The 20,132-nt window shown below is 38.4% G+C and overlaps 1 protein-coding gene across 4 annotated transcripts in view; it reads left to right on the top strand.

Moving 5' to 3' along the window:
* gdpd4a (glycerophosphodiester phosphodiesterase domain containing 4a) overlaps positions 1–20,132 on the top strand; it is a 49,967-nt gene extending 29,835 nt beyond the window's left edge. The window contains exons 10-17 of one of the 4 annotated variants that reach the window (XM_036584924.1): positions 1,387–1,537; positions 5,078–5,302; positions 7,400–7,557; positions 11,795–11,942; positions 12,121–12,203; positions 14,685–14,764; positions 17,263–17,393; positions 19,272–19,384. In XM_036584924.1, the coding sequence (XP_036440817.1) occupies positions 1,387–1,537; positions 5,078–5,302; positions 7,400–7,557; positions 11,795–11,942; positions 12,121–12,203; positions 14,685–14,764; positions 17,263–17,393; positions 19,272–19,277 (982 nt within the window). In that variant the 3' untranslated portion in view covers positions 19,278–19,384. Of the gene's footprint in view, positions 1–1,386; positions 1,538–5,077; positions 5,303–7,399; positions 7,558–11,794; positions 11,943–12,120; positions 12,204–14,684; positions 14,765–17,262; positions 17,394–19,268 lie in introns of all 4 variants that reach the window. The other 3 variants (XM_036584923.1, XM_036584926.1, XM_036584925.1) reach the window with 3 other exon arrangements.

Here is a 20,132-nt window from a genome sequence, read left to right as displayed (position 1 = left end):
GCAGTTACATACTAGCGCTTCAGGCATCAGAACTCCTGGACTATTTAAGGTGGAACGGGAAATTTGGATAGCTACTGAGACATCAGCTACTATTAACAATTTTTTATGCTTGTTATGAAGAAAAGGACCATGATACACCGAAACAACATTAAACTAAGATAATCCAATGTTTATCATAATTTTTTTAACAGAGAAAATTCTCACATTTGTGTGTTTCTTTGGTCTCTTGTTCAGCCGTCTTGTCGTTTTTTTCTTTTTTTTCTCATAACACTCTGTTCGGAGTCTCTGAAAAACCTCAGTTTGGAGGGCCATGTAGTCTTAACACTTCACCCTCCCCCTCTATCTCAACAAGAATCAGGACACCCCACCCCTAGACGTGAAATGAACCAGCAACGTAATCTATTTGTAAGTCGGTTTGTGACTTACAAATACAAGTGACTGACCTACTTGCAATGTTACTTTAGTTCCAGTTATTGTTAAATGTAATAATTTTGCAGATTGTCATTACATTAATTACTACTGTTAATTTAGTTCACTGGAAGGTGCAGTGTAGATCTTTTATTTAATATCCAATCATTTTCCATGTTACAAAACAGTAAATGTTGACATGTGAGGACCTGGACAATGGAACATCTGTACTTGTACTACATAAAAAAGTTTTTCTCTGTACGTTGTTGTAATATGCAGTTCACTAGATAACTAAATGGTTGGATAGGTAGATAGATAGATAGATAGATAGATAGATAGACAGACAGACAGACTTAAGGCTGGCCAATATGACAATATATGTTATTATTGTGATAAATTAAGTCATTGTTCAATACAGTATGCTTCTCTGAACATATCATGTATTGTGAAAATTACTTAATGTATTGCAATATTATATTTTTGCCATATCATCCACCTCTAGATAGACTCATTATGCATTTAACATTGCGATTTAATATATGCATTATTTGTGATATTACCTATTTCTGCATTTTAATGTATCTGTTAATATGTTAAACCCTTAAATAGCCAGGGCCCAAAGGGTGGCCCAGAGTTTTAATACACACTTCTGTACCCTAAGAATAGCTCGACTAGTTTTAATTGAAGTCCCTGTAGTTACTGAATAGTAAGCCTTAGTATGTAATAAGCCTGGGATTTTAAGGAGTTGATAATATGGTATTTCATAAAATATATCATATTACCATCATGCAACCCTAGTAGCGTTAATAAGTCATAATATATCTCTCCTCTGTCCTAGTTAGCACTTAAAAAACAATCAATATTATTGTGTATCAGCACTTTTCTCTATTATTGTTCACTTCCTCTGCCTCCTGCACTTAGACTCCCTGTTTGCAGCAGTAAAACTCTCATTAACCTCCGTGTTTTTATTTCCTGCAGTTATGACGGCGTGCCCTTCCTCATGCACGACAACACACTGAGGAGGACCACCAACGTGCACGAGGTTTTCCCCAACCGGACCAACACCCCAGCGGCCATGTTCACCTGGGCCGAGCTGGAGATGCTCAGCGCCGGAGCGTGGTTCCTCGCGGTCAGTTCCTAAAACTTTCTACATTAACTGCTACAGCTACGGTACTGAGCAGAAGTCTTAGGACATCCGAGAAAACAGTTTAAAATGCAGGCTCTTTTTGAACTTTTACCAAAGTAAACAAAACAAAACTATGATTAACTGTAGAAAGAGGAAGTGGAGTTTTTAAAGAACCGTAATACGCACATGGGCGGCAGTACGCTTTCATTCATTTCTCACAACGTTAGCTTTTTTAGACAGAACTATTACTTTAAATTAAAGCAGGTGTTTCGATGCTGGAGATGAACAAATACATTGAGAACTGCATTAAGAAGAGCAAGATTCAAACCTGATTTCCAGAATTAATTCACCTTATTTTTATTGTATTATATTCGTTTGTATTTCAAGGCTTTCATTGCAAAGCACATCTAATGCTGCTTTCATGCTTGTTTCATTATCATACAAGTACTATCAGTGTTATATTATGATTAGTACCACCTTTATTTGAGAAATAAAATGTATTTTGTGACCAAGTGCACTATACGTCAGCTGTTTATATCCAGAATTGTTACAGCTGCATATACAGCACAGAGTAAAATTATTCCAATATTATAGTGTTTATAAAAGCAAAAACAGACTTACTGTCGAGATAAATAGTTTTTAACAGTTTTTTGATTGCCTGAGTCCTGTTCAGTGTCTTAAACAGACATCCGTCCATCATTCCTACAGTGTAAGCAATATAATTAAACATAATAATGACTAATATGAAAGATATTATGTAAAAGACTCAATTCACTTCCTCAAACTCAGGCATTTACACAGACATTTATAACTTTATGTATTTTTCAGTATCGTCCTGTTAAATAATGTATTATGTGTTTTATGTAGAGCAAAACAAGACACAAAACACAAAAAGAGATACAAAACAAATGGATGTCTTGATCAAAGGTATTATAAAAAAGACTTGTTTAACTTCCTCAAATTTCAGCGTTTAAGCAAACTTATTATTTTTTTTATGTATTTTTCAGTATCTTCCTGTTAAATAATGCATATTGTGTTTTATGTAGAGCAAAACAAGACACAAAACACAAAAAGAGATACAAAACGAATGGATGTCTTGATCAAAAAACAGGTTTGCATTATGAAAGCTGCTTTTGATCCCTTCATGGTGTTTTAGCTTAATACAACACATATCCAAAATATGCTCCACAGCCTGGCCTCCTAATTAACGTCAGAAATCCTTTGTAAATCCGAGGGAGGAAATCAATAGGGATTAAAAGATTTGGGCTGGAATTTAGGCTCCGCCAGGAGGTGCCAGCCATTCACTCTCATTCACACTGAACACAGGACAGAGAAAGGCCGTCAGTGCGTAACTCATTCACATCATAGAGTCCACTCAGGAAGACGGTCACAAACCACAAACAACTACTTATTAGTATTTATGAAGGGGGAATTTTCAAGGAGAATGTATTAAATTTGTTTATGAAGAAAAATATTACTCTGTAATTTAGAATAGTATAAAAATCAGCACCATAAACAAACTTTACTACCTCTGCTTCGGTGTCAGTTATTAAAACCATGACTAATTAGTCTGATTCTGTGCTAGCTTGAATTTAACCTGTTGAGTAATTTGCCACAGCCTGACGTAAGGCTCCGTTCACATTACAAGCCTCATTGCTCAAATCCGATTTTTTGCCCAAATCTGATCTCTCTGACACGATGGTTCACACTTGTTTAGGTAGTGATTAGTAAGTGATTAAAATCTGTCATTAATGTGAACGAACCAGCGTCCTGAAATGACCCTCATGAGCTCATCCTACTCAGTAACGTCACGTGAATGAATCACGTGCATCATCAGCACAAACTAACGAGCAGAACGAGCTTCGCTGAGAAGATAATTAACTCTGATCAGCTCTCAGCTTCATTATTAGAGCGAGACGAAAGAGAAAAAGGTGAGATGAGCTGCTTTTCCACCGTTTACAGGCTTTAACTTCTGTTCGGCGCTGCTGCCATGGTAACGTTGAATGATGGAGCAGTGGAAAAGAAGCACATGAATTCCACATGGCCATGAATCGGATACGTATCTGATCTAGGACCACGTATGAAAGTGGCTCAGGTTGGATTTGAAAAGATCAGATTTGCGTGTCCACACAGGCCTGAAAACATCAGATCTGTTCACATTAGGGCAAAAAATCGGATTTGTGCCACTTCAGTCTGGTAATGTGAACGTAGCCTAAGATAAAAAATCAAAAATAAAAAAAGTAAAGAATTTCTTGTGATTAATGCCAAAAAAAGTGAAAAGAGATGAACACATTTTGAATTTAAATAGAAAGAAAACTGAAATGTAATAAAAAGTGCATGTCAGAATTACAGTAACATAAAAAGAAAACTAAGAGAATTGATAAATTGTGATGAATGTCCATATCATGCAATGTAAAATGCAATGTTGGATAAAGTTATGGGATTTTGATCATAAGACCCGACTGAATCTACCACAAGTGCAGACGTTTTTTGCTGCATCAATAGAAATCGAACCTCTTCTTTAAGCAACAAAATACAAAATTGCAAGTACATAATTCACTATTGTGCAAAATGGAATGAATAAAATACCGCAGGTACTGTAATGCTAAAAAATCCTGAACAACTTTTTCTTGAAGGCTACAAAAAACTAATTAATGTATGTTTAATTGTGTGTAAGGCTCCTTATGGTGATGCAGGTTTTTTAATTAGCCATTACTGCTTCACATATGTAACACTGGGATTGAGAGCTATCATCAAGTTTGGAGTATTTGTACAGGCTGGTAGTTCAGAATAGAGTAGTTTTTGAACTGTAAACACTTATATGTTTTATAATTGGCTGTTGAGTTACTCCATGCGGGAGCGCATGGTTCAAACCCAGCCCAGGTGAGCACCTGTTGCTTCTAGCCGTAGAAAAATCTGTTTATTTCACTCTAATGTTGCGTATGTGAAGTAATTTGATCTGTCTTGTCATCGCAGCCTTTAACAATGTGTTTATCGCAGAAACTGATTCATCATTACATATCAAAGCTGATAAAGTGGGGATTTAGAAACATACAGCTTCACAAACATAACTAAACACAATGTCAGTGATTAAGTTCAGTCAACAAAGACTGCGTCCCTCATATCACATCCTAATGACATCTGCACCAGCCAGTCTGAGGTGAAGAAACACCACACAAAGGCTCGTTGCTGTCCATCTCCAAAATAGTAACTTTACAGGAGAGGTCAAAAACCTTCTTTACTTTCAGTGTAAGTCAATGGAAAAAAGATTTTATTCTAAGCAATTTTGGAGCATTTCTATTGGTCAAATCATCATAAAATTTTCACACAGTGTAAAGGACGACTGCTGAGCTCAAATGATGCAGAAAAGTAAAAATCGCAAAAAAATGGAGATACATGTTTTTCATTGGACAGTGACGATATGCCACATGAAGTATATTCTTTAGAAAATAGTTTATATTACAAAGATATAAATTTGATCACAGTAGATAATCCATAACAAACCAATCAGGACGCTCTATCCTAATCTCTCCCACTCCATAGAGGGATCCGTTTGGGATGGCCTCGTCTCTGGACCTGGAGGAGCGCGCTCTGGTGGAGAATCAGACGGTTCCTACGCTGAAAGACTTCCTGGACTTAGCTGCTCAGCACGGCAGGCTGGTGATTTTCGACCTCCGTCGGCCACCGCAGGGTCATCCGTACCACGACACGTGGATCACCCGGACTCTGGAGGTCCTCCACAACGAATCCTCCATCAATTCCAGCCAGGTACTGCAGTCTACTGATCTCACTGACTGTGACTGTTTATTTTTGTTTAACCCTGTTGAATCAGTGATCCTTTCTGGGAACTTGGCAATGACCACTTTAGCATGCTTAAATCTGCCACTAGAGGGGTTACAGCACGTGCATGCTTATAGCAAAATGTATTTGTGTAATACCGTGTTTCCTATCACTGTGGTAAAGATGCACAAGGCTTTATTGTTGAATATGCTGTGAGTGAGTCAGATTCAGAGCACAGTGCATTCAACAATAAAGAAAGCCTTGTGCATCTTTAACACAGTGATAGGAAACATAGTAGTACACGAATACCTTTTGCTTTGAGCACGCACGTGCTGTAACCCCTCTAGTGGTAGATTTAAACAAGTTAAAGAGGTCAAATTCCCAGAAAGGATCCATTCTTTATTGTTGAATGCACTATTAGGAGCACAGTTCAGATCGTTAAGTGTGTAGTTTTTTTTTAATTCAAAGTTGAGTAAAGATAAAATTTGTCTGATGTATGAGTTCCTATTCTTACGTGTTCTAAATGTAGTTTGTCAGAGCAAAAAAAAAATCTCTAAATTTATATCTTGTTCTTCAAATACATACAACAAAAGCATGGAGAAATCATGGAGAAGGTCAGATTGAACCACTGAAGTGCAGAAATAGCCATTTTTTATATTTGAACTGTAAAAAAATGGGGTTTTAACTTCAAAGATTGTTATAAATTTAAAGTTTTTTTTATGATTAACAGTTTTTATTGATTTTTATTTTAGATTAATACAAAACAACATATCTTACTGCAACAGCATGACACCCTTTACCCTCCCCCTTCCCACCCCGACTGTGTCGGTACTACATTCATGACCTGACCTAAGGTGCGGTACAAGGCTCTGTATCATAAAAATATATAAATAAATAAACAAACAAACAAACGAAATGTTGCAGCATATAGATGACCATAGATACACATATCTTTAAAAAAAACCCAAAAAAAACAATAACAACAAATGAAGGTCACACCACGGTACTCATCTTTAAGAACACTCTATAAATCTTAAATATTTGCCCCATTTACGCCTCTAAACTTCTAAATGGCCGAACAATTTAAATGATAATTTTTCATATGCAGCTACTTTGCCCATCTCTCTTCCGTCCACTTCCTAAGGATGATTTGCCTACCAGTCATTAAACTGGTTTGAATCCAAATCTTTAAGTACTTGTCCCTGGCTTTAAGCACTAAGGGATCTGCTAAGACAAAAAAGTCTTGGGCAAAAAGGAATTTGACCACCTGAAACTTCACAAATATAATCATAAAGCACCATCTGAAATTCCTGAACTCTAGGGCAGCGCCACATAGCATGAATAAAGTCCCAGTGCGAATTGAAAGTTACTTGAGCTTGAAATGATAAGTTGACAGGGCATAAAACAGATTCTTTCTCTGTTAAACTACTATTTGAAGGTCAACTAAAAAATTAAGGCCCCCCGAATACTAGCTTTTTAAGCTAAAACCCCAAATTCTTTTTACAGTGTTTTTGTATTGGAATGATCATATGCTTGTTGTTGTTGTTGCTGTTGTGTTTCTTGCTTCAGTAAAGCAACCTTGGCTCTGAGAAAGCCAACATATCGCTGCTGTTGGAAGAAAACCTCACATCTCCAATTTTGTTGTTTTTCAGTTTTTGACATAATTTTAAAATGCCTGTTGCCCTTTATAGTGTATGTAAATTTAATGATGAATGAACCAAGAAAAACGACCCAAAAATGCTTGGAAAAATGTCTGGTTCCATCGACTTACTTTAAAAATAAAGTGTGTTTTTTCCTTCTCCTGTAAAGTTACCATTCTGGAGATACGAGGTTTTCTTCCGACAACAGTGATATATAATAAAAAGTGCTTATTATTCCTCTTTATTTCTATTGTGATGCATAGTAAACAAAGTATATTGAAATAGCCTGTGGTGCATATACATTACCACTGAATCTGTTTGTTCTCTAATGTGCTCTGACACTCTGTGGCTTCATCTAAGCAAAGTTGGTTCTAAATGCAGACTGGATTCTGCCTTCTAAAGTAAATGGGATGATAAAAAGACTTGCCTTTATTGCGGTGTATAGGTGCTGTGGCTGCCAGAGGATCAGAGGGACGTGGTGCAGGAGCTTGATCCAGAGTTGCAGCAGACTTCCGGAGACCGAGCCTCCGTCGAGGAGCTGCAGGAGGAGCACATTGTCCTCCTCAACCTGCACTACAGCTCCATGAGCCAGGAGCAGATCAGGTACTGAAACTGAAACAGGAAGACTTGGTTTCTCAACCTTCTGTAGGCCCCCTGATTATCACTAGAAAGCAAGAACACACCAGAAAAGTTTTTTTTTGCTTAAAAGTTTTAAAATATTTTCATCACAGCTATGATTGAGTGCCTACTCCCAATAAGCAGCTTGTATCAGAGAGAATAAAATACCAACAGAATGGTGGCAGATCAAGTGGAAATCTTTACAACTTTTTTTTTTTTGCACCAGTCGCTCGAAGGTGGACACCTGAACAGTCAGGAGGAGTAAATTTTGTTTCAAAAAAATGACAAAGGTGTTGTTGCTCGCCGTTGTTGCAGGGATTGTATTAATATTGTGTACCAAGATTATATATATATGTCTGTGGCCGTGTGGAGGGCAATGCAGTTCATTAACAATCACTGTTCTTTTTAAAGGCCTTTACTGGTAAAACATGTAACAGTTCAGTTTACAGTTTTTGTGGCTTGAAGAAAAGATGAAGCTTCCCAGTTATTTGGTCCAGCTGTATTTTTATTTGTTTTTTTGTTTGGTTTGTTTGTTTGTTTTAAGCTATTGTGGCATCCAAAATTCCAAAAAACAAGATTGATGTGAAGCACCAAAAGCTACTGAAGTGCTAATAGTACCTGTTTAATGCGAGTGAGTGAGTGAGTGAGTGAGTGAGTGAGGTAGATAATTATTTTGTTAGTTAGGTAGGTAGGTAGGTAATTAGTTAGTTAAGTATGTAGGTAGCTAATTAATTAGGTAGGTGGCTATCTAATTTTTTAGTTGGTGGGTAGGTAGCTAATCACTTAGTTAGGTTCATAGCTAGGTAGGTAATTAGTTAAGTTAGTTGAGTATTAGCTAGTAATTATTTAGGTAGGTAGGTAGCTAATTAGGTTCATTAGTTAGTTATGTATGTGGCTAATTAGTTAGTTAGATATGTATTTAAGTTTGGTAGGTTGCTAGTCAGTCAGTCAGTCAGTCAGTCTGTCACTTAGTCCATTGGGTTCTGTCCATCTAAAAAGCAGGTACTGCATATTCAGTGAGAAAACAGAAAGTTTATTAACTGAGCAGTTAATAATCTCAGGATCCAGGTTCATCGAACTGAAAGTCTTTCAGCAGCGGTGAACCAGCCACTGAATGGCTCTTTTAGCTTGATCATTTGCATGATTTTGTACCAAGTATTTTGCATGTGAATACCTGACCTGTGAAATGGATCACCATAATCAAATCAGCTCTGACGTTAAACAAACGTTCTGCTCTTTGTTTCTCCTCCACATCTGCTTAATCCCTCAAACGTCTTTACATTTTCATAAAGCCATCTGATAGGAGAACCTACAGCCGTCTCTGAACGTTTTCCGCTTATGAATCTGTTTGGAGTCAATGTTTTAAATAATACTGAAGCAGTTTTTGTTTCAGCTACATGTGATTCAGATATGATGCTTGTAGTCAGTAGTTTTTTAGCTAACGGTGATTAATAGTAGGTAGATGTGTGTAGAGTGATGAACAGAGCTGGAGATGTTTCTAAAATGAGAAAGCTGTAATAATGCCTCATGTTAAAAAATGTGATAAATAGGTATTTACAGTATATTATTTATTATTTAATCAGTATTTTTTTATTTATAAAGTAACGAGTGATTGCAGACTTTTGAACAGTAGTATTGGTGCACTTATGTAAGTGCTGGGTACAGATGGCATTCATCATACCAATCTGTCAGCAGGAAGAGAGCTACAGAGCAGGAGACTGAAAAAGGAGCTACATGAAAAGAGAAAAGTGGAAGAGCAGCAAAAGTGTGGCTGAAAGTGGCTGCGATTAGTGGCAGAGAATGAGGGAAGGGAAGTAGAGAAAAGAGAGAGGGACATGAACACAGAGTCTCCCCCAGTTCAGTTATGTAATGCCAGCTTTTTTTCAGCAATTGCGCGAACGCTTCTGTGGAAGATGAGAGGTGGAGACCACTGAAACATGGCTGAATGTTCACGCAGTGCACAAATTGCCTCAGAAGTGGAGAACGTTCTCGTTTTTTGGCTGCCAGACCCCAAATCTTTTAGGTCAGTGCAGATCCCAGATAGCAAGTTCCAGAAAGTCCTCAGTTATTGAAAACAGTGAGTCATCATTTTTTTGCCGTGCCTTAGTAAATAGACCAAATTCCAGCAGATTTTCAAACTTTCTGCTTAACTCAGTTGTCGAAATGTTAACAAAGTCATAAAATAGATTTTATGCCATATTATAAGTCTTATCATAAAACAATATCAGGCACAAGACAATGAGACAATGTGTTTGTCTGAGGGAGCTTTTAGAGGTGGACGTCTGGTTCCTATCACCACCACTGTGAACAGTTCTGACTGTAAGTTTCTCTAAAATGAATCATTTCTCACCAAACCACTCTGAATGACTTTGTTTCCACCTTAATAATTTAATTATGCAGAATTCTTTTCAAAATTGGTGGAATTTCCCTTTAACACACTGAATGATAGGGCTGCATAGCCTAAATGAGCTGCATTATTCTGACCAAAATACTTTACTTTCGTTAGATTATATGAATACATTGATTGGAATGTATTATTGCAGTGTCCAGTATTGAGATGTAAATAACTAATGACATACAGCACAGCCCTGCTTAATGATCAATCAATCAATCAATCAACCTTTATTTAATCTCAGAGAACATTGAGGGTGACCCTCATTTACAGTGTTGCCGAGTTGATACAGAACAAGGGATTGATAATGTGTAAGAACATATCAAATAATAAAAGTAAATTTAATTAAAAAAAATTAGTCAAATCAAGTAATTATAAAAAAAACAATAATAAAAATACAATAAAAAATACAAAACCAATTAAAACGTAGCTAAAATGTAAAAGTTAATCAAATCAAAATAAAATAAAAGGAGAATAAGATCAAAAAGTAAACTAAAGATGAATTAAAATGACTAAAATAACAAAAAATAATCATAATTAAAATAAGAATATGAGTAATAATAAAATAATGAAAATAAGATAATAATGGTAAAAACTCATTAGCGAGCTGAGCTTTCCTGTAGTGAGTTCCAGCTCGCTGATGCACCGTAATGATGTTTTTGAAGTGAACCCTTGAAGCAGATGTGGTGCTGGTGACTTGTGATGTCGTTTCCATCCCACTCCCATATCCATTTTTCAGACAGGTGACAAACAAAATATCAGAATAGAGCAAAATGTATCTTAAAGTCAGCAGACTGGTTTGACAGCTTTACGAGGGCGGTTTGTAGATCTGTTTGTGTCAGATTTTAGTGATGTCTGTGTGGACAGTTGGAGAAATGACTCATGCATTTGAGTGTCGAAAGTGTAAACCGAGTCCAGTTTCAGGGCTGTTTCTGTTATAGTGGACACAATTTAACTCTGTGTGACTGATTATAAACAGTGTCTTTCAGCTTCTGGTCTTTTATTGCTCTTTTAGCCATCTGCTGTGTTCCAGATGGAGCTTACTCACTTAGAGACTCAGCATAGTCAGAATCACCCCCCCATCAGACCACACGGCCCACTTCTTTATATTTATTAATTCATTTGTTTATTTATGTATCTGTTTGTCTGACTGCCTGTCTGTTTATCTGTCTGTCTATTTATCTGTCTGTCTTTATGTTCATCTGTCTATCTATCCGAGTGTCCGTTTGTTTATATGTCTGTTGATCTGAGTGTCTGTTTGTTCATCGGTCTATCTGTCTGTCTGTCTATCTGTCATTTTGTTTACCTATCTGTCTGTCAATTTATCTCTCTGAGTGTCTGTTTATGTCTGTCTGTCTGTCTATCTGTCTATCTATTTGTGTCTGTTTGTCTGTTTTTATGTTCATCTGTCTATCTTTACCTGTCTGTTGATCTGAGTGTCTGTTTGTTTATCTATCTATCTATCTATCTATCTATCTATCTATCTATCTATCTATCTATCTATCTATCTATCCATCCATCTGTTTATCTGTCTGTCTTTTTGTTTACCTGTCTGTCTACTTGTTTATCCGTCTGTCTATCTGTGTGTCTGTCTGTCTTTTTTGTTTACCTATCTATCCATTTATCTGTCTTTGTTTGTCTGTCTATCTTGAGTTTCTGTCTGTCTGTCCATCTTGTTGTCTGTCTGATTGTCTGTCTGTCTACCTATCTATCCATCCATCCTTATAAGGGACAGTGCATAATAATTAACCTGAAGGCCAGTGTGTCAGTGTGTCCAGCTCTCTGATTTTCTGAGTCCTGATGTTTCTCTCTGTGTGTCTGTCTCCTCAGTAAATACGCCTCAGTGAACATCAGCACTAACCTGTATGTGGTCAGTCAGCCGTGGCTGTACTCTCTGGCCTGGTGTGCTGGGGCTCAGTCCGTCACCACCAACTCTCTGCACCTGCTCAAGAACCTGCACAAACCCATCTTCCTCATGGTGAGTCGGTCTGCGCTGACACTGACGTATAGCCTGTCTGGGTTAGGTGTTTCAATCAGACTCGAGCTGCCCTTCTGATTATTTGCTCAATCGCTTCTACTCTCTCTCTCTCTCTCTCTCTCTCCTCTCTCTCTCTTTCTCTCTCTCTCCCACTCTCTCTCTCTCTCTCTCTCTCCAGACTCCACATGAGTACAGTATGATGTGGATCCTAACAGATATCATCTCTGCAGTCCTCATCACGGCTGTGTTTATATTCCACTGGTGAGTTGAGTTTGAATTTGCACTCCTTTCACACATGATGCCAGTTTTTATTGTCCGGTACAGATACCAGTACAGAAAACTTGAGTATCGGCTGACAGCTGTACTGATCCAATATTTTTTCTTTAAAAGCTTCTCATCTTTTAAAGGAGCTGTTTTTAATTTTAGCTCTTCAGTTAAGATGGTTATTAAAATCTTCATGATTATGTAACAAAAATGAAAAAGTTTCCAGACTAAAAAAGTTTAAATTAAGTTTAAAATGCCCTACTAGATGCTTGTATTACTCATGCGAACATTAGGCTCTGTGTCTACTGTTCTCATTTGATAGTGTGGCCTGCTTTACGTCACTTTACAGTTTGTGGCGCTGTGAGCAGATCTGTGCTATTTCAGGGTAGATTTGTTACACAAACAGATTGAATTTATTACTTTGTCTTTGTTCACACCGATCCGGGACATTCTGCTCATATCAGCCTGATATCTGTGCCATCTGTACCCTGCACCAAGAGTTGCACTCTAAGCCTAGATTAAAGCCATTGCACAACATGCAACAGCTCAAATTCAGTCACTGGGTTAGTGTGTCAGACCTGTGTTATATTTTGGAGGTACTATATATAGAACATTCTAGCTCATTTAAACTGGCTCAATTGGCTTATCAGTTATGTAACTGTATTATTGAGTTAAATTATTGAATTACTAAACAAAAGCAAACGCTGTTTTCTAATTATTGCAAAGCCATCCGTCAAAGGTAGAATTAGGACTGGGCATTTCTCTGATATTGGACATTCAAATTTGTAAAACATTAGCATCCACCCACAACAAAATTCCTATAGGATATAAGGTTACAGGCTACGGCACACCTAGTCCAAACTTATTTCACCTTGTAACATTTAGGTGGAAAACTGTTTGTGAGTTTGTAGAAAGTTAGTTATCTTATACCAAGTGAGATAAATTCACTGAATTAACTTAATCCATTAAAATCCCAGGCTTATTGCATACTTTTTAGTTACTACAGGAACTTCAGTGCAACTGTGTGTAATAAAACTGGACATTTAAATATATAAGGTGTGAAATGAGCTTGTTTATTGGTGCTTTTCTGGAATGTGCTCTATGTGCTATAGCAGCACTCTGTACCATCCATTGTGCAGCACAATGCGTCTTGCCTAGTGTGCAGTAGCCTTTACATGGCTGCAGTAGTCTCTTCTATGTGGTTTCCTTCTTTGACCTAAACAGATTGACAAAATCTCTGACCGAAATGTAAGACACAGACACTGAACTGCCAACTGGTGGAGTGTAGATTTCCGACATCTCAAGGGTCTTAAATATGAAACTGTCTAACATTGGAGAATGGTGAATTGTTTTTTGTTTGTAATTGTTTATTACATAGGTGCAGCTAAAGATGCACATCCATTCACACTTCCACGTTATCATACAGTTCAGTAAAAATAAAGGATAAATAAAACACAAAACTGCAAACCTGTGACAAGAAGGCATCACGTATAGGAAAACCGCATTTTCTTGTTTTTGTAACAGAAGGATTTCATACTATGTGAAAATTCGATGTACCATTTGCTCCTCCATATATCTAAACTAAGCTGAAAAAACAGCCTGTTTTGGATTCATCATGGTTGTGACATCAAACACATTGACTGTGTTTACACGCAAAGATTTTTGCCAATCTGATTAAATACATTCTGATTATAGGTTAAGACTGAGGCGCTTATATGCCCACTCGATTCAACAATCTGATAGAAAATCTCTGTTTACATGCTCACTACAAGTAATCTGATCCAAAATTACGTGCTTGCATAGAGAACCACTTAGTGTAGATGTTACCATGACAACGAGCATCACGTGAGTCCAGTCAGAGTGAGATGAGCAGCAGTGAGCAGCGTTTGTGTTTTTAATTCCTTTAAAATGATGTCAGACTCAAGAAAACGTCCTTCACATGTCCTTATTAAAGAAGGCCGAGAGGAAGACGTCGTGTTCTGAGACACATAAGCTGGACGTCCGTCCCACCGCCGTCTTTTAAAGATCAGAGCATAAACTTCGTCTCCTCTGTAGACCAGTTTCTGCTCCGCCATGTTGAACGGTATAAACTTTCACTATGACGTGACGAACATGATCAGAACGGACTTAAACTTTCCGATAGGGAATGTAATCAGATACAGGCGTTTACACTGATATTATTCTTCTATTTAACAGATTATTTACAGGATTACCCACCTCGTTCAGTCGGATGGATATTGTATTCCCAATGGCCTCAATCGGACTAGTCTTTTCCGATTGAGGTGTATACATTGATGTATACATACATCAATCTACTCCGATTGAGCTATCAGTCGGATTATTAACAGATCGTCTCTAGTTAGAATGGCCTCGCTTTGTGTTTTGAATTTGTGTGTTGGGCATCATATTTGACATCCTTTAGAATTACAGACCTGTCCTTATCACTGCTGGACTCACCTTTTCCCCTTTCTCCTTCAGGTGGCGTGAGAGAGGCTTACCTTTCTGGTCTGGCAGTAGGCAGGTGCATGAGAACGGACCCTACAGCAAGTTCAGGACTGGTGAGAAATGTCTCTGTTTGTAAATGTATTCAAGCCTCAGACAACATCGCTTCATCCTGCACGTCTCATCTGTGTGTATGAAGCATCTCAGACGTTCTTGGTCTGTTCTCGTACATCATCCTCATCTTCAGTATCGCTATAAATGCACCAAGGTTGATGTTCACAGTTTGTTTTGATCTGATATTTTCCAAAAAAAAGAAAAAAGAAAAAGAAACAATCAAATCCAATAAAGTCTATGTTGTTAATGCTTTCAGTGCACAGTATAATAGTCTTTTTGTGTTCTTGGGGGAATTTCAATGAGTGTTGAGTGTTCGTGTGCTGATGTAGCAGGGTCGAGGTCAAGTAGCTAATGGAAGCGGTAATTGAATGAAAGGATTTTTTTTCATTTTTTTCCCTCAGTCCTTCAGAAGCAGAGGGGTAGCATGTAGGAGTTTCGAGTGCTGTGACTGTATCCTCCATGAGTAGTTGTACTAATGGCCCAATGCCCTGACATCATTATCAAATACGTCATGATATACATCATCATTCTCAGCCCTGCAGTAACACTGATGTGGTGGTGGTGTGTTAGTGTGTGTTGTGCTGGTACAAGTGGATCAGACACAGCAGTGTTGCTGGAGTTTTTAAACATTGTGTCCACTCACTGTCCACTCTATTAGACACTCCTACCTTGTCAGTCCACCTTGTAGATGTAAAGTCGGAGACGATAGCTCATCTGCTGCTGCACAGTTTGTGTTGGTCATCCTCAAGTCCTTCATCAGTGGTCACAGGACGCTGTTGGCTGGATATTTTTGGTTGGTGGACTATTCTCAGTCCAGCAGTGACACTGAGGTGTTTCAAAACTCCAGCAGCACTGCTGTGTCTGATCCACTCAGACCAGCGCAACACACACTAACACACCACCACCACGTCAGTGTCACTGCAGTGCTGAGAATGATCCACCACCCAAATAGTACCTGCTCTGTGAGGGTCCATGGGGGTCCTGACCACTGAAGAACAGGGTAAAATGGGGCTAACAAAGTATCAGAGAAACAGATGGACTACAGTCTGTAACTGTAGAACTACAAAGTGCACCTATATAGTAAGTGGAGCTGATAAAATGGACAATGAGCGTAGAAACAAGGAGGTGGTCAGAATGTTATGCCTGCTAAAGATGCACTTCCATTCACTTTCAAGCCTGTCCACATCTATTGTAATATAATCCAAAATACAAAGTAAAACTGCAAAATTGCAAACCGATGACGAGACCTTAAAGAGCTCATATAGCTCAAACTACAATTTTCCTTTTTCTTTTTGTAACATAAGTAAATAATTAATGTAAAGTTTATACAGAACCAGAAACTTAATTTTGGACAACTGATCATCTTGTCACTTTATATTATCTGTGATCGAATGATAGCTGTTATTCTCACAGTGAGGTAATTGACGACATCATAAAAAATATCAGGTTTTATTTGGCATTTTGATTGATGACGGGCAGGTTTGGGTCAGTTACAGACAGATTTTTTTTGGGCTCAAAACCTAACAATGTGGATGTTCAATCAGAAAGTTCTCAGGCTGTATTTAGGCTCAGACTAAAATTTCAGGCCCCATTAAAGGTCTGGACTTTGCAGTTCCATGTTTCAGTCTGGACTGCTTTTCTTTTAGAACAGTAGAGGCAATAAGGCTGGCTTTACATGGCGAAACCTTCATGCAACTAGTTGAGTTGCATGCTGTGAGTTGCCTGCAACCTAACTTCTGTGCAAGCTGACAGTTACACAAAGCAATTTAGAAACAATCACACGCAACACATTCAATTATTCCACTAGTTGCCAAAGTAGAAACTCATATTTAACGATACGTGCTTTGTTTTCTGTATATATGTCTTTTATTTCTCTATGGTTATTTACTACATATTATTTTTACTATATATCAATAGCCAGTATGGTTGTACCTGATTTTACGCCATCCTGTCCTAGAAGCACCATCAGCTGGCTTGTTTATAAACACTGCCAACTTTACATAAAGTCAGGAGGATATTCTTTTCAACTGCCCAATAAACCACTTTATTTTCTTGTCCACTGAACCACAAAGATCAAGCATTGGAAATTACGTTGTTTGATATGATCATGATGCATTGTAGGTGTTTTGACTGTTTCATGAAACTTATTTCATGAAGTTAAGACACTTGCAGCAGTTGCAGCTAAGTTTCATGTGAATTGCAGGATGGTTGACACTATGCAATTTACGTGCAATTTAGCTTCATGTAGGTTTTAAGCAACTAAAGTTGCATAAAGTTTAATTGTGTAAAGCTGGCCTAACAAAAACAGCAGGTTTCATTCTAAGGAATAAAGAAAGAATGAAAAATGGTCACGTAAGATTGAATTGTTTATAAAAATACACGTTAGAAATGAACTTCAGAGAAAACACTGTGTTTAAAACCTTGGTGCATTGTGCATCTGCTGTCCCGTCCCTGCATGCAGAAAGCTTTCCTCTGAAACCCGTCGCTTTCTGTGTCACAGATACCTCAGAAGTCCGGGGTGTTCGCTGGAACCCCCTCTTCTCTGACGACACTGTGTGGACCGTAGTCTCTCTGCCTCAGGACACTGCCCACCTCCCGCATGACATCCCTGTGCATGGCTACCCTGTGCTGGTGTGACCCCTCCTCCTTTCCCTTCACCTTGTTCAGCACTGAGATTCGACTAGTCAATCTAACGGGCTGAAAAGTGTTCTACCTGTGTTGTTATCAGATATAAGCACATTTTTTCATTATATCTGTGTCATTCTGTTGACCACTGGTTGCTATGGACGAAAAATGTCCGCTGCTGATAACTATCAACACTTGAACAAATACAAAGCTAGAAAAACAGATGTATTACAAAAGATATTTGGTTGAATAGTCATATATTAGTAGTAAACCTGCTGGTGCTTTTCAGCCCCCTTGTTGCAACAGGCGATTTGTGGTGGAACTACTTTTTAGCGGAAATAATTTCCAGTCCTAAAGGAACGGTTTAGTGAAAAATCATATTTACTCAATCTTCCACTTTCCCTACATATAGTGGATTGACCAAGACGTTCAGTCTCCAGATTCTGCTTCTTTAGTTCAGCGCTGGAGCTATGCGGCTAATGTAGCTAACAAACACTAGAAGCCAATAGTCACCCAAATCTTTTCTGTAAATACATCCCCAAAACAAACCTCATCCAGGTCTCCGTTAAGAAAATGGCCATGTCGGCGTATGGACGATACAGAGTACATTTGCTATTCCTGTTGTTTATTTTTATAGATAACTGTACGTCTTTCATTTTTGAACTGAAGATATATGTTCTAGCTTAATCAAGCATCTATATGCCGGCGTGACATGCAGGCACCCAAAGAGGAGCCAGATTCTGCAGGGAGGACAGATTTGTTGTCTACAATAGTTTCCCGCTGTGTTCAGTGAAATTAAGTTGATTTTTTTATGTGAGTGATATCACAGTCAGACATAGAAGCCATAAAATGTAAAGCCTTAGGTTCACTACACGACTTTTACAGTCTTAACAGATTATAAAAAGACTGGACATCTCACACTATCCGACTGAGAACTCACTGAACTCTCGCGAACTCTTGCTTTCTCCTGTTACTAGGAGACCCAAATGAACAAACGTGGAGCTGCTGCTGCTGTTTTCTCTGCTGTTTGCACTGAAACAGTAAAGAAGCAGCAGGTAAACGTTTTTAAATGAGGCTCATGGATTTAAGAATGTAATCACTGTGGTATTTTTTAGAGCTTTAAATGTACATAAACTAGATTGTGTCTTAAAATCAGCTCATTAAAAAGCTTCGCTCCACATATGAGTGACTTTTTGCCATTTTTTCTTTGTTTACTTGCTGTATTTTCTTCTTTATCGCTCTCAGTTTTCATTGGCTGTTGCAGGAATCCATTCAGATTGAGTCATTGACCAGTTCACACTAGATTTCGCTCAGAGTCGGGTCAAAAAAATCAGACATGTCTGATAAACTCCGACTGGTCTGAAACGCGATCGGGAGGCCGAAAATCTGAGTCTGCGCCCCTCAAACACGACTCGATTCTCTCTCCAACTGTCGACTCAGACTGACCCAAAAATCTGCAGACTAGAGCCGACCAGCACAGACTCGGCCAGGCTGAGAATCGGGGCTGATATCGGGGTGAATGTCGTGTAGTGTAACCCCGGCTTATGTTATACTGCGCTCTAAACCACACTGACAAATCTGTGTGACCTTAAAGAAGAACTGTGTACTGTTTGAGAGACATTTTAAGGAAAAAGATTTGACTTCTAGTGTTTCTTAGCTACGTTAGCTTTGTAACTCCAGCACTAAACTAAAGAAGCAAGATTTGAACATCAAACATAACTTCACTGACTGACAACTTTTGGGTTAAGTAGAAAATTGTGCAAATATGCACCAAATCGTTCCTTTAAAACATGTATTAGCGATGGAACTCAAATGTGAATAACTAAATGAAGTAACTAACTCCACTGTGATTCTTTTCCTCTCCTTCCTTGACCTTCTCAGCAGAACTGAGCGATGTTTGGTCCATCTCCAGCCTCAGCGTCCGGGGGGAGGGGCGGAGTCAGCCAACTTCACCCAATTTACCCACCATCTCCGAGGAGCCGCCAGTCTGAGCCCGGCCAGGCGGGGGCGCCAGAGAGGCCAGCGGTAACAGCAAAGACTTTCTGCTGCTTAAACGCTGCCCACTCAAAGCCATTCATCCATCCACTTAGGCTACACATTCGCTTCTGCGTTCCAGACTGACGTGAGGGACACATAGTTTACACATTCGGACCACTGCTTCACATGCAAGTAACCACATACGGAGCAACCAGCATCTTTTAACTGAAAACCAAGGAAAGCAGCATGTGTGGAACACTTCTTTAAGGGAGTTTTTATGGTGTTAATGGCACGAGAAACTCCTTGGAGTCCTCTGCTGCTGATGAGGTGACACCCAGGAATGGGATATATGGATATAATTCATACTGGAGGAAGAAAAATCTCTCTCAGAGCTCATTCATCAGCGGATTCATCGGAGTGAGAAACTGAGGAAAGCTTACTGTTCTCTGTGTCTGAATATGTGGATAGACTTATACGTGTATAGATAAAGATTTTGCTACAATAGGATTTTAATGGTAATGAATTATCATTGAATGTAGCTTATCGACAAGCAACCACATTTAGCATGAGAGCAAAAAAAAAACCCTCTTCATTCAGCTTTTTTTGCTTGTATGGAGTTGTCAAAGTCGCCATGTGAGAAAATTACAACCAAATACGCAATTACTCAACTTTTAAATGTGTAATCTTAGTAGCTGCACTGCAAAGAAATCTTGGCGTGTGAAAACATCTTAGATTTAGTTAATATATGGCTGTATGCAAAATTAAAAA

Source organism: Colossoma macropomum, unplaced genomic scaffold, assembly GCF_904425465.1.
Source record: "Colossoma macropomum unplaced genomic scaffold, Colossoma_macropomum, whole genome shotgun sequence".
NCBI classification, from domain to species: Eukaryota; Metazoa; Chordata; class Actinopteri; order Characiformes; family Serrasalmidae; genus Colossoma; species Colossoma macropomum.
The sequence above is the reverse complement of the archived record's forward strand: the minus strand, read 5'-3'. Positions and strand labels throughout refer to the sequence as shown.